This window comes from Erythranthe guttata, chromosome 7 (assembly GCF_056151865.1).
Source record: "Erythranthe guttata isolate IM_541 chromosome 7, IM_541, whole genome shotgun sequence".
In the NCBI taxonomy this organism is placed as follows: domain Eukaryota; kingdom Viridiplantae; phylum Streptophyta; class Magnoliopsida; order Lamiales; family Phrymaceae; genus Erythranthe; species Erythranthe guttata.
Genome location: NC_142539.1, coordinates 7,260,790 through 7,281,517, shown reverse-complemented (window position 1 = coordinate 7,281,517; position 20,728 = coordinate 7,260,790). Strand labels below are relative to the sequence as shown.

General features: G+C 34.2%; 1 protein-coding gene across 1 annotated transcript; it reads right to left on the bottom strand.

Annotated features, from left to right (window-relative positions):
* Positions 1-14,698: 14,698 nt before the first annotated feature.
* On the bottom strand, positions 14,699-15,931 carry LOC105960712 (glycine-rich protein-like). Its single transcript, XM_012984916.2, has 2 exons — positions 15,733-15,931; positions 14,699-15,280 (listed from the first exon to the last, which is right to left on the bottom strand). The coding sequence occupies exons 1-2, from the start codon at positions 15,842-15,844 to the stop codon at positions 14,967-14,969; spliced, it is 426 nt and encodes a 141-aa protein (XP_012840370.2). The 5' UTR covers positions 15,845-15,931; the 3' UTR covers positions 14,699-14,966.
* Positions 15,932-20,728: the final 4,797 nt, after the last annotated feature.

The window sequence follows — 20,728 nt, the reverse complement described above, 5'->3', positions numbered from 1 at the left end:
CACACAATCAGCCAATGAGTGGTCGAGTGATGGGCAAGCATTTTGGGTGTTTCCGAGAAAGCAAGGAACGACCTGATTCAAGTGGGAATGGTGATCGAAAGTACTTGTGGCTGGCACGGACGTTGCTCGGCAGCGAATGCGGACAAGCGTGGGCAGTAATCGGCATGTGGCCGAGAACTTGGGCAAACGAACGTTCGAAGGAAATCGACCACGACTTGACAAGTGTGGGCAAGTTGGCATGACCGGTTGGCAAGTCAAGGAAGGCAGTCCGATGTGCGGGTGTACCAATGACCGTGTGGGCAAAGAACTAGCAAGTGATTGGCGAGGCAAGCAAAATTTGCGAAAAAGGCAAGGCACATGGGCTGCCTAGCAACCGGCCGGGCTGTTTTGGGCCGTTTGGTGCGCGCGCGCGCCCGAGTAAGGCAGGCCCCGACAACCGACCATATGGGCGGTTTTGAGGGAAGTTGCGGAGCGGTTGAGGCCTGGAATGCATGCGGAACTGCCCCTTATTACTTGTAATAGTTAGCCACGTGTTAGATTAGTTGGCTGTCAAGTGTCCCTAGGTAGTTTTATGTGAAAACTACCTTCTTCCTTGTATTTATATGGCTTTGAGTGCACATATCCGATCAATCTAGTATTAGAGAGTTCAGATTGCAATTGTGTGCATTTTGAGTGAGGATTTTGTGTGTGCACCTTAGTCTCCTTTGTATTCTTTGTGGGAAATTAATATAAAGGTTGGGCATTGCCCGTAAACATGGTTGTGTGTTGTTTTCGGCTGCATACTCTTGTTATTGTTTACGTTGGCTTACAAGACTTGTGTTTGGCGTTTTATACGAAGAGAATCGAGAGGAAGGCTGACTGATTTGGTGGGCAAATCAGACCACACGGGCGAAAATTTCTTGAGGAAAGAAACCCCTGTCAACAGTAGTGTATGTAGTTGAAGACAATGACTGTCCGTTTGATTGATTTTAATGTTTTTAATTTTGTGGTTGATTTCCTATTGACCTTTCCTATACGAACTCCATAAAACTTATTACGGTACCCAATATCCTACGTTGAAGGAAGATCGAAACATCCAGAAAATAAAGATTCAAGTTACCAAGGAATAATGACCCCATACCTATAAAGAGTTAGAAACCATTATTATCAAGGTGAAATATTGACCTCGTGGTTATAAAGAGCCAGAAACCAATATTATGTCGCAAAGAATAATTACAAGAATCCACTTGTAAATCCCCAACGTTGCTGTAGAATAATATCTAAGGATAATTAATCTCTCAAAAAACTCAATTTATTAGGATACAAAATAGATAAGGAAACAAGATATTCAAGGACTAGGAAACTAGTTCTATCCTTCGTAACTTGGATTATGTTGTCCAAATCTAATCAAACTTTGCTGATTTTTATTTGTTTTTGAATTTTTTTCTTCTCCATTTTTTTTAGACGTGTTATTTCCACTCTTAAAATATCTTTTTTCACCATCAAATTAAATTTATTTCCTATTTTACCCATTTTTTCTCTTTTACCCACATTATGTATAAATTCATTTATTGTCCACCACCAAACTAATTAGAATATTCACAAAAAAAACCCTACCATTTTCCATGAGAATATTTACCACATAATCCCACGCTCTCCACCTTGAGTGAACGATACTTTCGTCAGAGATAAAACACCCGAAGGTCAAAAAGAGCAGGAATTCACGTTCAAGAAAAAATAAATTAAGAGCGCTCTTGTAGAAAAAGAAAAAAAACCAGAGATTTTCGGTCGATTAAAATTTTAAAAACATGTTACTTTTCACTCAGCAGAATCTGTCCAGAAACTGATTTAAGTTGGACGATTGATAGAATTTTGTTTTACAATATAGGTTTCATTGAAAAAAAATAAGAAAACAAAAACTTAGATTAAATGAGGATTAAGCGAATATAAGAGAGGGTGGTGGATTAGAAATTTGAAGGGTATTTAAGATATTTTATAAAACTGGGTGGTGAATAAAGATAATGGAGGTGAAAATAGCACCACTCTTTTTTTTTTACACTCAATACCCTAAACAAAAGGAGATGAATATACGTTTTTTATTATTTCGATGTTCTGGTGTAATTCTTTCAATTTGACGAATAAAACGTCTCCTTTTACTTAAAAAGTAATGAATAATAAAAAAAAAAAATAATACATAACTTTAGTTGATGAGTAAATTATGGGAGAATGTCTCAGGTGAGAGAGTTTTCAGGCGATCTGACCTAGAATTTTCGAACATATAATATAGGGACTCTGTTAGTGATAACCCTCACTAACTTTTTTTGAAGGGATTTTTATGCATAGGTCCCCTAACCAACCATCTTTAGTATTCTAGGTTTATGGGCTATATTTATTTCACCAATAATACCATCCCTTTAATATTTATTATAAATAAGGGATTATTAGTGAAAACCCCCCAACACATTTAGTTATATTAGGATGGATATAAGATCATTTTGCATATTCGTGAAAACCCCCTCATTATATATTTTAATTTACCATAAATTCGAATTTTAGGGATATCTCTATATTACCCTTAATTATCATTAAACCCTATTTTTCCCCTCAGTTCTCTTCACCAGCCGCATCTCTCTCTTTTTCTCTCTCTCGCCACAGATCTGCACCTCCGCCACGCAGCCTCTCCCCCACCCCCGCCTCACGATCTTCTATATTTTTTTTATCCCTCTTCTTCTCTCCCAATAGCCTTTTTATGTGCGAATCCCATGGTCAAGGGCAATTCTGAAGAAGATGACGAAGCTTCTTCTCCAATTCATTTCTCCGCCATTTTTTGGGAACAACTTCCAGCGTCACATGACTCCGATCCAACATCGACGACCTCTTAGCCTTCATGACGGTGTAACACCGGTGACGACGAGATCCGGATCGAAGCAAACAAGATTATTTAGGTTTGTTTGTCAAATTCCTTCATTATTTAATCATTTTTATTTTGCAACTGATTGATTTTTTAGATTAATTGTTATGATGTTGTTGTCTTGATTCAATTGTCAAATTACAGTATGATTCGATTTCTATCATGTCTTATTTGTTGAATAATTTTGTGATTTGAGTCTTCCGTTTGTTTAAATAGAAAATCAGCAATTTGTTGATGTTATTACATATTTTGGATATTATTGTGTATTCTGATTTGAATTTTTATTGAATTGTTTTGTGTTTGTCTTTATGTATGAAATAGTTGCGGACATTGGGATTAGTTTATGCATAGCACATTCGAAATCTACAAAGATCTGTGGAAGAAAACTCATATGATCGGAGTTGTATCTTGGCCCTATCTCTGGAAGAAAACTCCTATCTCAGCCATGGCAAAGTAGAAGAAATGAATTTATAGAAGTTTTCTCTAAAATTGCAGTTGTTTATTTTGTAGTCGATTTTGTATATTTGTAGTTGTTTTCGATTTTTGTAGTTGTTTTTGACGATTTGTAGTTGTTTTTGATAATTTTTAGTTGATTTCATTAAACAACTAGATTTTATTGTTTTTTTCGATGTTTTATAGGTGATTTCAATTTTTTTATAGTTGATTTCGTTAAGTTTTAGTTGATCTTATTTGGTAAACTTGCCATTGAAAACAACTATTTTTTGTGGTTGTTTTAGAGTTTTCTTAAAGTTGATTCGGAGAAAAAACGAGAAAAAAAATAGTTGTTTTCGGTAAATTTGTAGTTGATTATGAACAAAATAGTCAAAAAGAAAAACAAAATTTTAGTTGTTTAAGAAATAATGTAGTTGTTTTCGAAAATTTTATAGTTGTTTTCGGAAATTTTATAGTTGTTTTCGAAAATATTATAATTGATTTGCAAACCCAACAGCAGAAAAAAAAAAAGAAAAAAAAAAGATTAATTTTTTTTGAAGTAAATAATATTTTTTAAATAAATAATTTTTTTAAAAATAAATAAAAAAATAAACGAAAATTATAATTAAAACACTTAAGAAGTCATTTAAGTAGTGGTAGTGAGTAGGAGGGTAAATTTGGAATAAGAGAAAAACTGGACCTATCACTAATAAGGAAAAAGGGGCTGGATCCATCCTTATTAAAAAAAATGCTATAGGGGGGTTTCACTAATTGTCCCTATAAATAAAGGAATAATTCATGTATATGACAAAATTACACTAACCCTTTACACTCAATTCTTAATTGTAACACCAATTTAATCAATTTTGACCACAAAAATCCAATTTTCACTTTTTTTTTTCAAAAAATATTTTTTTGCCGCCAGTTTCCGGCGTTGACTTTTTTTTCTCTTTTTTCTGGTCTGTTTTTTTCGCCGCCGGATTCCGGCGTTGAATATATTTTTTTTTCCGCCGCCGGATTCAGGCGTTGAATTTTTTTAGTCCTTTTTTTATACGACCGCCGCTAAACGTTGACCGCAATTGTGATGTCATTAAGGGTAATTATACTTTCACTGACAGTAAATTAACGTGATTATACTGTCACTAATAGTACACTAACGGTAATGGTACTACCGTTGACAATATTATTATTATTTTTATTAGAGTCAATGACAATATTATTATAATTTTTTTTTTTTTTGCTTTGTTGACAAGTCAACGTAATTATATTACTCTAGTTGACAGTAAAATACTTGTACACACAATAATATTACCGTCACCACATCAATATTACTATTTTTTTGGGTTTTTTGTTTCGTTAAAGTTATTCACGGGGTTACGTAATATTATTACTGTCTATTATTGTAATATTACTGTACCCACAATAATATTACTGTGGTTGACGGTAATATTCTTGTTGTTATAGTAATATGAATTCTTTTGCCTTTTTATTATATTTACCTTTGTTGAACGATCAACATATTAATATTACTCTATTACACAATAATAATGAGTTTGGTTTTGTTAATATTATTGTGCCAGAGATTAATATAACAATATTACCGTATTAAACTGTAGTATAGTTAATTTTACTGTGTTTAACAGTAATATAGTTAATATTACTATCAATCACAATAATATTGTTGTTTAAACGAGGGGCAAAAGGATGTTAAGGAACAAAAAAAGTCAACGTCGGAGACCGGCTTTGACCGCCGGTCAATGCCGGAAACCGATGGCGGATAAATCAGGAAGATGAAGAATAAGAAAAAAAAGTCAACGTCGGAGACCGGCGGTTAACGGCAGTGGCGGGAGAAATTGTCCATAAAAATATTTTTGGGTTAAAATTGAATAATTTGTAAAATTTGGGGTCAAATTGAGGTTATATTAAATTAAAGGATGAAATTGGAGCATTTTAAAGTATGAGGGACTATTTTAGTCTTTTACAAACCTATGGACCATGTGTGGTGACTTTTTTGTATAATAATTTATTTTCTGGATCTCATTACGAATAAATACCCATTAATGGGATTATTTATAAAGTGCCATTTTTTTAATAAGAGTGAAATAAGTCCATCAATGGGTACTTATTCATAAAGGGGTCAAGACAATAAACTCATTTACAAAAAAATCCACCCATGGTTCAGAGGTTTGTAAAAGACTAAAATAGCCCCTCATATTTTAATATGCTCAAATTTCATCATTTAATTTAATCTAACCTCGATTTGACCCCAAATTTCACAAATTATTCAATTTTGACCCAAAACACAATTTTTATGGACAATTATGTCACCGCCGTTGACCGCCGGTTTCCGGCGTTGAATTTTTTTTTTGTTTTTTTTTTTTTAACATCTTTTTGCCCCCGTTTAAATAGCAATATTGCTGTCATTGACAATAATATTAACTATATTACTGTTAAACATAGTAAAATTAACTATACTACAGTTTAATACAATAATATTGCTATATTAATCTCTAGCACAGTAATATTAACACAAAAAAAGTCATTATTATTGTGTAAAAGAGTAATATTAATATGTTGACCGTTCAACAAAGGTAAACATAATTAAAAGCCAAAAGAATTAATATTACTGTAGTTGACAGTAATATTACTGTAACAACAATAATATTACCATTAACCACAGTTAAATTATTGTGTTTACAGTAATAATACAATGGTAAACAGTAATATTATTACGTTACTCCGATAATAACTCAAACAAAACAAAAAACCCAAAAAAAATAATAGTATCAATGTGGTTGACAATAATATTATTGTGTTTACAACTATTTTACTGTCAACGATAGTAATATAATTACATTGACTTGTCAACAAATCAAATAAAATTAAAAAAAAAACAAAAAAAATAATAATATTGTTGTTGACTCTAATTGTACTGTCAACGACAATACAACTACATATGTACTGTCAACGGCAGTACAATTACGTTAATGTAATGTCAGTGACAATATAATTACGTTAATATATTGTCATATAGTATAATTACTGTTAATGACAGCACAATTACGGTCAACATTTAACGGCGGGCGTAAAAAAACGGATAAAATTTTTATGATAAAAGCGGATGACTCAGGAGCATCTTGCGCGCTATGTGATCTGGTATGCATTCCCACAGACGGCGCCAAAATGATGATGCTAAATACTTAGATCACCTTGGGTAGTGTAGTAATTGAGTTGGAAGAGCAAAGCGGATCACTAGCTCAGAAGTTGGATGGTCCTGAGGTTCCTGCGAAAGCAACACACGTGAACTAAGCACGGGGTTGATCAGGCGGAAACCCCTCCGACGCTCAAGTCTGATTTACGGATCGTGGAGATAGTAGAGAGAATGTGAGCTCTAGAATAGTTATGAATAATAGAACGTACCTTAACAAATAAGTGAAAACCTCTATTTATATGTAGTTGATTGGGTTGAGTTTCCTTAGTTGGGCCCAAGCCTTATTTGAAGATGTTTGAGCTTTAGTGTTGCGGTCTTCTAAATTGGGCCCGTGACCCAATGAATAAATAAATCGTAGGCCCATTAGGTCGGTCCAATTAGACATATCACCCGTAACAAAAATACTATTTCCGATGGAATAGATATATATAATTTGAAGTCATATGATTTTGGCGGCTTCGTTTGTTCCATTGCCCAGTAAGACATTATATAATACGAACCAAAGATGTCGATGAATTCTAGCTTCTCATTTATCTCAAGATAAATATCCGCGAAAACAATCGTCCAATGAATCCTAGAGTGCAGATTAGGAGAATAAGAGCTATGAACCCTCCTTATGACGACTTCAAACTGAATATACGAAAATGTCGATCAAAATCTAGAACGTCACTGCCTACTCGTACTTGATTGATTCCAAGCAGGTTCCTAGATTAATTGCTCACTTAGTAGTGATAACCCCCTAAGATTTTTTTTTAATAATGATGCATCAGACCACTTTTCCCTTATTAGTGTTAGATGCAACTCTTTCATGCCAAATTTACCGTCCCGCACTATTCAGTATTCATTACCTACTACTTGATGCCTTTTCCATTTCATTTTTCTAGTTTATGTTTTATTTACTTATTTAAAAACATTAAATATTTTTTTAAATAACTTTTTTTTTTTAATTTTTAGTTTTTTTTTTAAGAATCGATAACAATATTTTCGAAATCAACTAATGTATGTCTGAAATCAACTATAATATTTCTGAAAATCAATTACAAACATTTTTTATTTCATTTTTTTTTCAAGCAAGTTTATCAAATTGACAAATTACTACATATTATTGAAAACAACAAAAATAGAGAAGTCAACTAGAAAAAATCGAAATCAACTAAAAATATTTCGAAAACAACTAACATAACAAACAACATAACCATAAATTCACTACAAACGAAAACACTACATTGTTGTAGGAGACACCCAACCCAATTTTAACAACATCATCCGAAAAAAGAAAAGCAGAACGATGGCTGCATCGGGGAAGAGGTGGAAGGGGGAGATGGCGACGTGGAGGGGCCTCTCTAATGGTGTAATTGTAAATCCTAGTCACATATGTTGATTTCTGTCTTCTACAACCAAATCCCTCGCATGATTCCGATGTTGCAGCGGTGGCGGCTGCAAAATCAAAGACCAGAGACGACGCCGACGTTCGGTCTGTGGAAGATATGGCGGCATGAAGAGAGAAAAGGGAGAAAGAGAGAAAAGGAGAAATAGAGAATAATGGTTCGAACATAGAGAAAATTATAGTTAGTTTGAATAGGTTTTGGGTTAATATGGACGTGACAACTAATAATTTAATAAGATATTCAATAGGCCTGGTTATTACAAATAAGCCCATGCATGGCGGACAACTTATTCTAATCTAGGTCCATCCACAAATCTCTTACAAAAAAGTACATACAAAGTTCAAAGTTGTGCAAAGGACTAATATTCATCTCACATTTTAATATATTCCAATTTCATCCATTTAACCCCATTTAACCATAATTTGACCCAATCTCACAAATTATTCAATTTTAACCCCAAACTTAATTTTCACTCCAATTTTGACTGTCGTCGCCATTAACTTTTTTTGCACCGGCGATCAACGCCGGTCTCTAGCGGCGTTGACCATTTTATTATTTCAAAACACTTTTTGACACTGGTAAAAATAGTAATATTAACACAATAGTATTGCTATATTACTATGTAGCACAATAATATTAACACTATAAAATTGTTATATTACTATATAGCACAATAATATTAACACAACAAAATCGCTATGTTACATACAAATTAATGTGTAATATAATAATATTATTATGTTGACGGGTCATAAAAACAAACAAAAAAAGCCTAAAATAATAATATTGTTGTGGTTGACAGTATTACTGTAGTTGACAGTAATTTAGTAATATTAATGTGGTTGGTAGTAAAATTATTGTGGATTACTGTCAACTACAATAACACTACTATCAACAATCAGCGGCGGGCTGGAAAAAAAGGGAAAAAGGAAAAAGTCACCAACGTCGGAGACCGATGCGCGCGGCAACGGAAAAATAGTATGAAGAAAAGTAAATTCAAAAAAATAATAGAAGTCAGTGCGGCCGGAGACTGACTGCTCAAAAGCAGAAAGTTTGATAAATGTTGTCATGGACCTCCTGTTGGGTGCTAAATACCAACACGCAAGTGCACGTATCGCAAACAAGTAATAAAGTGGACTCGTGAGAGTCGGATGTCGATCCCACAGGGAATACGCAAATTACCTAATCCTAAGTACCAAATTCTAACAATTATGATTTTTATCCAGCCTACGCAAGTTTGTCAAATTAAATCAATTAAACAACTAAACTAATAAAGAAAGCAAATAACACAGGAAAATATCAATTAAAACGGACCTAGGATTTTATCTTCCCCCTATGCAAGAATTGCTCACCCAAAACCCCTCAATTATGAAATATATGATTCATGATTATTAACCCGAGACACTAATTTACTCATAACCCGCTGTCGCGTGTATTATGAGTCTATTATTCATAAACGATTCACTATATGTCTATGCAAACCAATTATGAATAAAGCATTAACTAACAAGTCTCGTAAATGGCTACCTGAGGTGATATCTGTATGTCTACGACACCACATGCAATTGACACACTCATCCGGTGAAAACTACTCGAAGGTTCTTCTACTTACCGTCTAATTATCAAAATAGCTCTGTCGAGTCAATCCCAATAATCACAGATAAAGCACATAAATTGATCAAGTTCATGCACTAACAATCATATCAAGTAGAAGAAATAATCATAAAATCATAATCGCATAATCTCAAGAAAACGGGTTCACCATCCCCACATAGGGTTCCAACAAAATCCTAGATTAAAAGCTTAGCTACTCGTAATTCTTATGTTAAAATAAAATAGAATTAATAAAAGAAATAAGAAAAACTATGCTTGAGTCTTCGTTGATCTTCGTTCTTCGCTCCTCTCGCTCCAAGCTTGTCTCCAAAAGTCCTTGATTCGTGCTTGGTTTGGTCTTAAATAGATGCCCCAACTTGGTAGATGATTTTAGGTTTCCTTGTGTGATTAAAAGTCCAAAATTGTGTCCAGCGTGTGTTGGCGCGGCCGCGCGAAAATCAGTGCAATTCTCGCACGGCCGCGCGAGAATCGTCGGACCTTCTGCCCAAATTCAGCATTTGGCACGGCCGTGCCAAAAATAGGCTAATTTAGGCACGGCCGTGCGGGCCTATTTTCAGCCAATTTCAGCATATTTTTGATTATTTCACTTTTGGCCCATATTTTCTCCAATTTGCAGTTTTGACCCCAAACTTTTCCAATTCTTCAATTTATACCTAAAATACAATAAATCATCTTTTTAAGCACCAATTATCATTAATTCACACAAAAAGCTCAAATAAACAGATACGATAAAGTGTAAAAATATACACTTAACACACCCCCAAACTTGATCTTTTGCTTGTCCTCAAGCAAAAACTAGCAACTTTCACAGCAACACTCTCAACAAATGCCTCTCATCACATAGATTAATGGTCAACTTTCATTTTTTCAGAACTTGCAATTATCATGACAATTCTCAAAAATATACAAGCTCGTAATTCAAAGATACGTATTCACTCATCATTGCTAAAAACCACAAACCATGCTATCGCTTCAAGTATCCCATATTTGTACATTAAAAATGGAGAAAATTTATACTTACATAATAATATTCAACTCCAAAGACTCACGAAATTTCTTTACTCGGCTAGTATCAAATAATTGAGCTATTGGGATCATTGGGACTTTTTGGCTTTCAAATGTTGGGCTTTTTGGTTCGAGGTAGGAGATATGGGTATAGGTGGCTATGCTTCTTGAATTGAGGTGATTACGCCAAATTTTGAAAGATAGGCGTTTGAAACAATGAATTCACCTCTAAGGACTTTAATTAACTCGATTTTTAAGAGTTCAAAAGTCTCCACTTTTGCTCTTAAGACAATGGATCGAGCTTTCAAAACAACTCAACAACTAGTCCTTACTTCCCCTTCTAGTCTCTTCTTCTTCTTTTTCTTTCTCTTTTTTTTTTTATTTTTTATTATATATATATTATTTTTTTTTTTTTTTACTTTTTTTTTTTTTTTTTTTTTTTTTTTTTGGTAGAGGAAGAAGAAGGACCTTATAAAATTTTCAACCGAACTCCAAAGGGTAATTTTTCAAGAATCTCCATTTATTCTACCTTATACACATTGGCGAAAAGAAAGATCACCGTTTCTCCAAGGCTCAATCAAGGTTCGAATGATAAAAATTTAAAGGTAGGCTTGAAAGGCTCAAACGGTTCAAAGATGGCCCAAATCACTTCCCAAATTGCTCAACAATTTAATATTTCACTTTTGTAAATTCCTAAGGCAAGTTCTAAAACCGAATATCATATGATATAGCATAAATTAATTCCACGTTTTAAAACACAAAACTTTCAACCAAAGCAAGGCATAATTCGTGATTCCTAACAATGACTCCTTCCTACGACACTTTGAATCAAAAGCTCACCAAAATTCAATCACAATCAAGATAAAACAAGCAATTTCATCATTAAACATCAACCATCTTTCATCATCATGATTCATCGAAGCATTCGACTCAAGCAATTATTATTATTTTTTTTTTTTATTTTTTTTTGTATTCTTAAAAAAAACGATAAAAGCAATAAAAATAAATAAAACCTAATGCATGCAAACTAAAACAAATAAGCACAAAAAAACATGTTTTTTTCACCCCCAAACTTAAAATTTTCGTTGCCCTCAACGAAATTAGCACAAAGTTTAAGGATAGAAAACACCTGATTTAGTCGGAATCGTTGTCTTCGGGGTGTGAGAATTTGTGGAAAGAAATCTGATTTTCCTCTTGCGAAGATGACCTCTATGTCTCTCGGATGACCGTCCCGATCGCAATTCCGACCTTAGAAATAAGAAATCAAATAAATTAATTAGAATGCATGCCTATGAAAATAAAAATAAAACATAAAATTAAAGAAAAATAGGAAAAACAGTAAAGCTCGGGTTGCCTCCCGAGAAGCGCTAAGTTTTAAGTCTTCAGCCAGACTTTGCTTCTTAAAACTGTTATGTCCAATCCAAAGCCTTGTAGATTGCGCATCCATCCATGAGCTCTATCACTTCAATTGCAACCAAGGCATGGATAGCATTGCAATATATCTGGGTCCACCTTAGCTTGTAGTCTTTCTTGGTTGTAATCAATCGATATGAAGCTAAGATGGGATCTTCATCACCTGCTCCCTCAAATCGGTACACAAAAACCTCACGTCCGCGTATAACCTCCATTTCAAACACATTCGTCTTCTCATCAACCTCTATTGATGCCTTCAAATCTACATTTAGATCAACGACAGGGTCCACAACTAGAATATCTTCAATCATTACATCCATCTCCTTCTTCTCTTGTTCTGAGGCATCTTCATGGTTTAGCTCGATTGCCTTCTCAGATTCATCATGCTCAAGTGTCTTCGTAATTTCAATTTCTCTCATATCGACACTATTTTCTGGAGATGGAAGATTTTTCTCACCGCAGGCTTCACCCGAATTTTCTTTGATGTAACCATTGCCGATTTCGTCTGGAATATTTTCAAGAGACTCAGATTTTAATTTGAGCGTCATCTCTTCCAGTTGTATCTCCATGTTTCAAAATGATGCTTGAGTGGTATTCATGAATTCGCCAATGATGGATACCAAATCAAGTTGGTCATTAGTGGTTTGTTGCTGCGATGGATAATAATTTTGAAAATCATCAAATTGTGGCTCTCTATGTTGAAACTCGTTCAAATCTTGGTCCTGAAAGCTTTGCTCGTATGTGTTGGTATAAGTGTTCCAATAACCTCTGTTGGTAATTTCGACGAAATTCGTCACTTTTGGTGATCCCCAGCATTGATCGGTGTAATGATTTGCACCACATGTTGAACAAAACGGAGGCATATCATAGGTGTTTTGGAGGTATTCGTCAGATGGAAGCCATTCATATCCCGTTTGAGGTGCCCGAACATTGTACCCAGACATGTAAAAAACACAAAAAAAAAAAAAAAAAAAAAAAAAAAAAAAAAATTAAAAATTAAAATTAAATGGCTGAAGTAAAAAAAATTGCTCAAATTTGATATTAGAATAAATAGATAATTTAGCTGTATTCCCCGGCAACGGCGCCAAAAACTTGTTGGGTGCTAAATACCAACACGCAAGTGCACGTATCGCAAACAAGTAATAAAGTGGACTCGTGAGAGTCGGATGTCGATCCCACAGGGAATACGCAAATTACCTAATCCTAAGTACCAAATTCTAACAATTATGATTTTTATCCAGCCTACGCAAGTTTGTCAAATTAAATCAATTAAACAACTAAACTAATAAAGAAAGCAAATAACACAGGAAAATATCAATTAAAACGGACCTAGGATTTTATCTTCCCCCTATGCAAGAATTGCTCACCCAAAACCCCTCAATTATGAAATATATGATTCATGATTATTAACCCGAGACACTAATTTACTCATAACCCGCTGTCGCGTGTATTATGAGTCTATTATTCATAAACGATTCACTATATGTCTATGCAAACCAATTATGAATAAAGCATTAACTAACAAGTCTCGTAAATGGCTACCTAAGGTGATATCTGTATGTCTACGACACCACATGCAATTGACACACTCATCCGGTGAAAACTACTCGAAGGTTCTTCTACTTACCGTCTAATTATCAAAATAGCTCTGTCGAGTCAATCCCAATAATCACAGATAAAGCACATAAATTGATCAAGTTCATGCACTAACAATCATATCAAGTAGAAGAAATAATCATAAAATCATAATCGCATAATCTCAAGAAAACGGGTTCACCATCCCCACATAGGGTTCCAACAAAATCCTAGATTAAAAGCTTAGCTACTCGTAATTCTTATGTTAAAATAAAATAGAATTAATAAAAGAAATAAGAAAAACTATGCTTGAGTCTTCGTTGATCTTCGTTCTTCGCTCCTCTCGCTCCAAGCTTGTCTCCAAAAGTCCTTGATTCGTGCTTGGTTTGGTCTTAAATAGATGCCCCAACTTGGTAGATGATTTTAGGTTTCCTTGTGTGATTAAAAGTCCAAAATTGTGTCCAGCGTGTGTTGGCGCGGCCGCGCGAAAATCAGTGCAATTCTCGCACGGCCGCGCGAGAATCGTCGGACCTTCTGCCCAAATTCAGCATTTGGCACGGCCGTGCCAAAAATAGGCTAATTTAGGCACGGCCGTGCGGGCCTATTTTCAGCCAATTTCAGCATATTTTTGATTATTTCACTTTTGGCCCATATTTTCTCCAATTTGCAGTTTTGACCCCAAACTTTTCCAATTCTTCAATTTATACCTAAAATACAATAAATCATCTTTTTAAGCACCAATTATCATTAATTCACACAAAAAGCTCAAATAAACAGATACGATAAAGTGTAAAAATATACACTTAACACCTCCTCCCAAAAACTATACATGGTGTGGGAGGTTGTAACTTATAAAACAAAAGGAGATGAATATAAGTTTTTATTATTTCGATGTTCTGGTTTAATTCTTTCAATTTGATGAATAAAACGACTCAGTTTACTTAAAAAGTAATGAATAAAAAAAATAAAAAATAAAAAATAAAAATAAAAATTATTTAATACATAACTTTAAGTTGATGAGTAAATTATGGGAGGATGTCTCAGGTGAGAGAGTTTTCAGGCGATCTGATCCTAGAATCTTCGAACATACATACTACTAGTATCGATCGGTGCTTGAAAGTTGCAGGAAATAATTTGCGTACACATTACTATAAAGAGAAAGGATGTAAATTGCACATCAAAAGCATATCTCAATCACTCTATTCAACATGAACAGCAACATTAGTGTGGATACATATACATACATAAAATACATTAATGATGAGAGTTTAATTCAAACAAAAGGTAATTCAATTACGCTCACACTCCCACTTTTACATGCATGCTTTCATTTTTTATTCATTATTTTATATTATATTTTTTTATCTCACACACTATCCCACAGAGCACAGTAATAATTTAAAAACTAGATGGATACAAACATATATGCCAATCTTCTTCAGTTTTGAGGCTTGCCTTGAGGTTGAGCATCCACCTTCTGACCGGCGAAGCTACAGCACCGGCAACCACCTCTGTAGTAGTTCCGCCCACAACAACCATAGCGGCAGTAGTTACCACGACCACCGCCCCCATAACCACCACGGCCGCCCCCATAACCACCACGGCCACCCCCATAACCACCACGTCCGCCACCATAATTACCACCTCCTCCGGGATATCCACCACCATAGTTACCGCCTCCTCCGGGGTATCCACCACCGTAGTTACCGCCATATTTGGCATCGTTCACTGCAGCTCCATTTGTCTTCTCAGCTGAGTTAAATTAAAGCCCCACACAATTAGGCAGAGTTTCAATAGTTAATTTTTTTTTTTTTTTTTTGGTAACTTATAAGTTTGATATTTGAAATAAAAGAAGAATATAACATCATGTGTCATGCAACAAGTTAAACACATGTTCTCATTTAAAAATTGAATCCTCCCTTGTCAAATAAAGCTATCATTAATTTTTCCAAACTGTTTTTTAGACTGTATTAGTGTTAGTATTAGTATTAGTATTAGTATCTAATAAATAATACAATGATAGTCGTTTGTTCTAAAGTTGACTAGTACTATACGTTTCAGAATAAAATTTTGACTTGTAAAATGTTCTTAAAATAGTTTCATGATGCATAACGTACTGCTGCATGTACCTTAAAAATTTCGAGTAAATATTTTTAGTAATTAATTGGTAATTAGAAAAATATTTCGAACCATACGATACTTACAAGTGTCAACGGTAGTGGAAGTCTCGGCGAGATCTCTAGCCGCAACTTCTGATGATATAAAAAGAACCATAGCCAAGAAAAGGACAAGAAAAACAATTGTTTTGGAACCCATTTTTCTTATAGACTGATAAGAGTGGATGAGGAATGTGTTTGGGTTGGCTTCTATATTTATAGACAAACTAAATGTAACACATAGTTAGAAATGTATATTATTAGATGAAGTTGAAGATATAATTGCAGTAGGCCCAAAAAGAATTGGTTGGTTGTTGAAGAAACGTCTTTATTGAGTTGATCAAAGTCCACCTTATCTCTAGATTCATTACTCTAATTTCAGGCAAATATTCATATATTATCATCAAATCATTATATGAGCAATGTCTGTTCATGTATATATGTCCGTATACAAAAATAAAAAAAATGGGGCCTTCATATATTATTTATTATAGGCTAAATTACAACCACCCCTGAGGTATGGTCAAATTACAAAAACCCCCCTCATGTTTGGGTAATTACAACCACCCCTCAACTATAAATATTTTTACACGTCCACCTTTGCGGTTTCAAATTTAGTGGAATCTTCGAGATAATATGAAATATTATCACTTTTGTACCCATTTTATACCATTCGAACTCTACATTTTGAAGCAAGATGATCATAATATGTGTTTTTTAGCTTGTATATATCAGATTGTGGTGCATCAAAAACTGTATTTTTACCCAAAACGAGTACAAACTAGAGCACGTTCCACGAAATCTAGATGATTATGTAGAATTTGACACCATAAGACTGGAGTTGTAAGAAAAAATCATAGTTGAGGGGTAGATGTAATTATCCAAACAAGAGGGATTTTTTCGTAAATTGACCATACCTAGGGGGTGGTTGTAATTTACCCTTTTATTATATTATGCCCATTAATTTCTCATCAACTATCCATGTGTGGTGTCAGAATAAGTAATATCTACCATATATACTTTCAGACCCCGCTGTACTGCATGCCCAGTATTACTAAGGAGGACAAGTTGCGGCAGTTGGCGCAGTTGCATCGGATTTTAATACACTACACAAATTGTCAATCCGAGTCAACCGGCGCCAAATGCATTAACTTTTCCTCCTTGGTATTCGGCCGGGCAGCTGAGCCTCTACATACTACATATAATGAAATTATTCTTTGTCAAATAAGTTGAATGTTTAAATTATGTGTGAACTCTATTTTATTCCTTATGCATATTATTTAAATGGCGTTATTTGAGATACACCCCTAAAGTCAGAAAATATATGGGACTAGATATATGCCTAAAATTCATGTTTTGCGAAATCCCCTAGCTCATTTTGTACCGAAATATCCCTCCCTTACATAAATCAACATATATCATTATCTAGACGGCATTAAGTAATTTCGTTTTATGTATTTTTTTTTAATAATTTTTTTCTCGATAAGCTTACTACGCCGAATATGACTATATATGATTTCTCGATAAGCTTACTACGCCGAATATGACTATATATTCCGTTTTTTATATTTTTAACTTAAATTTTATATTTCCGATTATGTAGTATAGTACAGTTATGTTTATCAAATTATATTTAAAAAAAAAGGATTATCACCTATTATTTACGAAAAAACTCCAATCAACATTCACAAAAAAAAAAATCATAATTTGAATATTGTTATGACAAGTCAACTTGTAACCCACAGTATAGATGGAAAAAAAAACATGTATAAATTCTTCAATTAAAACAACCATCAGCATCACTATACATTAGAAAAACACCCACTGATCTTATATATATGACTATACATGACTGCATATGATGATCTTATATATGACCATACATGACTATATAAACAACATATGATAACATAGCTGATTCTATTCAATTGACTTGTTGTTTGCCCATCTTCTTCAGCATCATCGACTTTTGCGAAAGCGGAGGTGGGGACAACGGTCGCAATTATCACAATTATAGTTTACATAGTCGAACTTAACTGTAGTCATATTCAACAATAGTCATATTCGAATATGACTATAGCCACTGTTAATGTTGCTGCTTAAAGCTGAAACTGTATGTCTTTTCATCTCAGAAAAAAAAATCAAAAGACATAAAGAATGAGATAGAGATAGGAGAAAGCGACGACAGCGGCGGTGAACGAAAGAGAGAGTGAGGGAGGCGGCAACAGTGGTAGTGGTCTACAGATCTGAAAAAAAGAAAAAAAAAATAGAATTCGAGAGAGAGAGAAAAAGAAAAAGTCATCTTCCTCGCACTCGTTTTGGAAACACACAGCGAAAAAGCCATCTACAAGAGAAGGAGAAGGAGAAGGAGCGGCGCCGACAACTCTTGTTCTTCGCCTCTGGATCAAGAGAGAAAAAAATAGAGATTTGGGTGGGAAATTGAAAAGATACAAAAATATCACAGAAGAAGAGAGAGTGGAGGCGTGAAAAGAAGAAGAGAAAAATGATAAATGAGATCAGCGTTCTTCAAGGGTATTTTAGAAAATTAATTTGTTAGGAGGGTTAGTTTAATGGGAAAAGGGTTTTCTCTAATTACGTTTGGAAGGGGGATTTTCCTTAAATATATTTCCTAGATGGGGTCATTAGCAATAAACCCCTCATATAGATAATAAATGGTGATATGTCCACCCCTTAAATCTTTTTTTGTGATAAACCCTCAGAATTTGTATTTTCAATTCTACCCTTATGTTAATTAGCATAATTAGTCTCAATTATTCCCTTTTTCTCTCTTTCCATAACAATAATCTAATTCCTAAAAACCTGCTTCCAAATTCCTAAAAATTTGCCACGAAATTAAAAAAAAATGATTTTTTATTTATTTTATTTTTTATTTTTTATTATTTTCGGATTTTTTAGCCATTTTTTTATTTATTTTTATTGTTTAATATTTTTTCTAATAAAAAATATTTTTTATTTATTTTATTTATTTATTTATTTTTAAACAGAAAATTGAATTTTTTTTTCTCGACAGATTTACAACTCCGAATATGACTATAGTTGAATATGGCTATTATGTGACTACCCTGTGTATAACAGTGTAATTAACATATTGTAGAAGCATAATTATTAAGATAACAGTAAGAATATGACTATTATGTGAATGTGACTGTGCTTTGTAAAATATTATAATTAACAGACACTAGAAGCATGATTCTTAACAAAAACAGCGAGAATATGACTATTATGTGACTACGGTTTGTATAACAGTGACTGAACAGGACAGTGAGAATATGACTATTATGCGACTAGGTTCTGCGTAATGTGACTACAAGTAATCAGCACTTGAAAAAACATGCAATATTAATAGCAAAATACATTGCACAAAGAAAAAAAAAAATGACTAAAAAAAACAAAAAATAACTTATGTGATCTTTCAACAATGGCCATCGAACATGTTTTTTTATTGCGGTATCCAACTCGGTTGCACCGACTGCACTTAATCTTTCGTTTGATCTTGTGAGTTAAATATGACTACACTGTTGAATGTTGAACATATGCAGCACTACAAAAAAAAAGGACAAATATAATTAAGTTGTTAAACATGACTACTCTGTAAAATACAATGCACTACAACAGACTAATCTCGTAATTCAATGAGTTTTCCATATCTAAACATTCAGAATATGCAGAATAACACAAAAATTAATAAAATCCAGAATAATTGAAAATCAATGTATGTGTTCATAACAAACAAATAATAGAACTGAAATTCAGATCCATAACATATTCTATTGCTAGTTCGACAATAATCTCAATTAATATAGTATATATTGGTATTCAGCGTTGAGAGAAGGGAAATCTCCATGTAGAAATCCGACGGAAGCGGCGACAAGGTGGGGGTGGCGCCGCCGCCAATTGTACCAGGCGTCGATGTGGTGGTGTTCGACGAGGAGGGAGACGATCTCCAACATCGGCGGAGGAGGGCCTCCTACAACGGGTTTCGGCCGGCAGCGTTTGAAGGATATTGTTGACTCCGACGGCGGCGGTTTACATATTTGAAGAAGAAGGAAAAAGAAAAAAAAAAGAACAAAAAAAAGAACGAGAGAATGAAATAGAGAGAGAGCGAGAACTGGAGAAGAAGGAAACAAAAAAAAAGAAAAAAAAAAAAAGAACTGTGAACAGAGAGAAAGAACGAGAGAATGAAAGAGAGAGAGAGCGAGAACAGAGAGAAAGAGCGAGAGAATGAAAGAGAGAGAAATAAAATTGTATTAGGTTAAAAACCTAACACATAGGGGCATTTTAGTCTTATCATGGCTGGTAAGGGGGGTCTCACTAATTTAGATTGGGATATGGGTTATGGGAAAAGTCTGTAAAGTCAATTGGATTTAGTTCAAAATATTTTCCAAATAAGGGATGTATTGCATATTTCCCCTTCCTAGATTAAGAGTGTCTTGCTAATTTTTCCATATATATACTAGTAATTTCACCCCTGTGATGCAAGAGACTGAAATTTTTTAATGCAAAAGTGAAGTCAATTTTATGTTTAAAGAAGGAAAAGACCCTGAACCTAGAATAATGAATGTGTATGGTTGGGGGCTTTCTCACAAAAATCCCCTTAAAATAAGTGCACTATAATTTTCTGATTTTGGGTTGGGCTATAATATATATATGTTTTACAATATTAACATAATATTTTTATCCGTACAATTCCCGCCCATAAAGTACAACTACCGACCTTTCTCATCCTTTACCTAAATTCTTTCACCACTCGTTCGAGCACCGCCCTGCGTCTTTCTTTGCCTTTTCTTCTTTGTTTTCTTACCTAATTCCGCCAAACCACCGCTCCGCTCTCCGCCGCTCCTTGTGAAGTCGTCATCCGCTCCTTGTGTATTGCCTTCTGCTGTTTGTTCTCTAACCTAATCCATTAGATACGCGGCGCCACCGCGCTCCCTCTCATACTGAAGCGGCCGCCGATCCTCGCAAAGAAGATTGGTTTTCTCCTCAATTTCTTATTCCTTGAAAATCTTGTGGAATATTTCTCGCT

What these genes read in the sequence shown, in the direction of transcription:
- LOC105960712 (XM_012984916.2), bottom strand. Translation starts at nt 15,844, where the DNA reads ATGGGTTCCAAAACAATTGTTTTTCTTGTCCTTTTCTTGGCTATGGTT. An exon ending in TTCCACTACCGTTGACACTT is followed by an intron (nt 15,281 to 15,732) that starts GTAAGTATCGTA and finishes AATTTAACTCAG; the next exon opens with CTGAGAAGACAAATGGAGCT.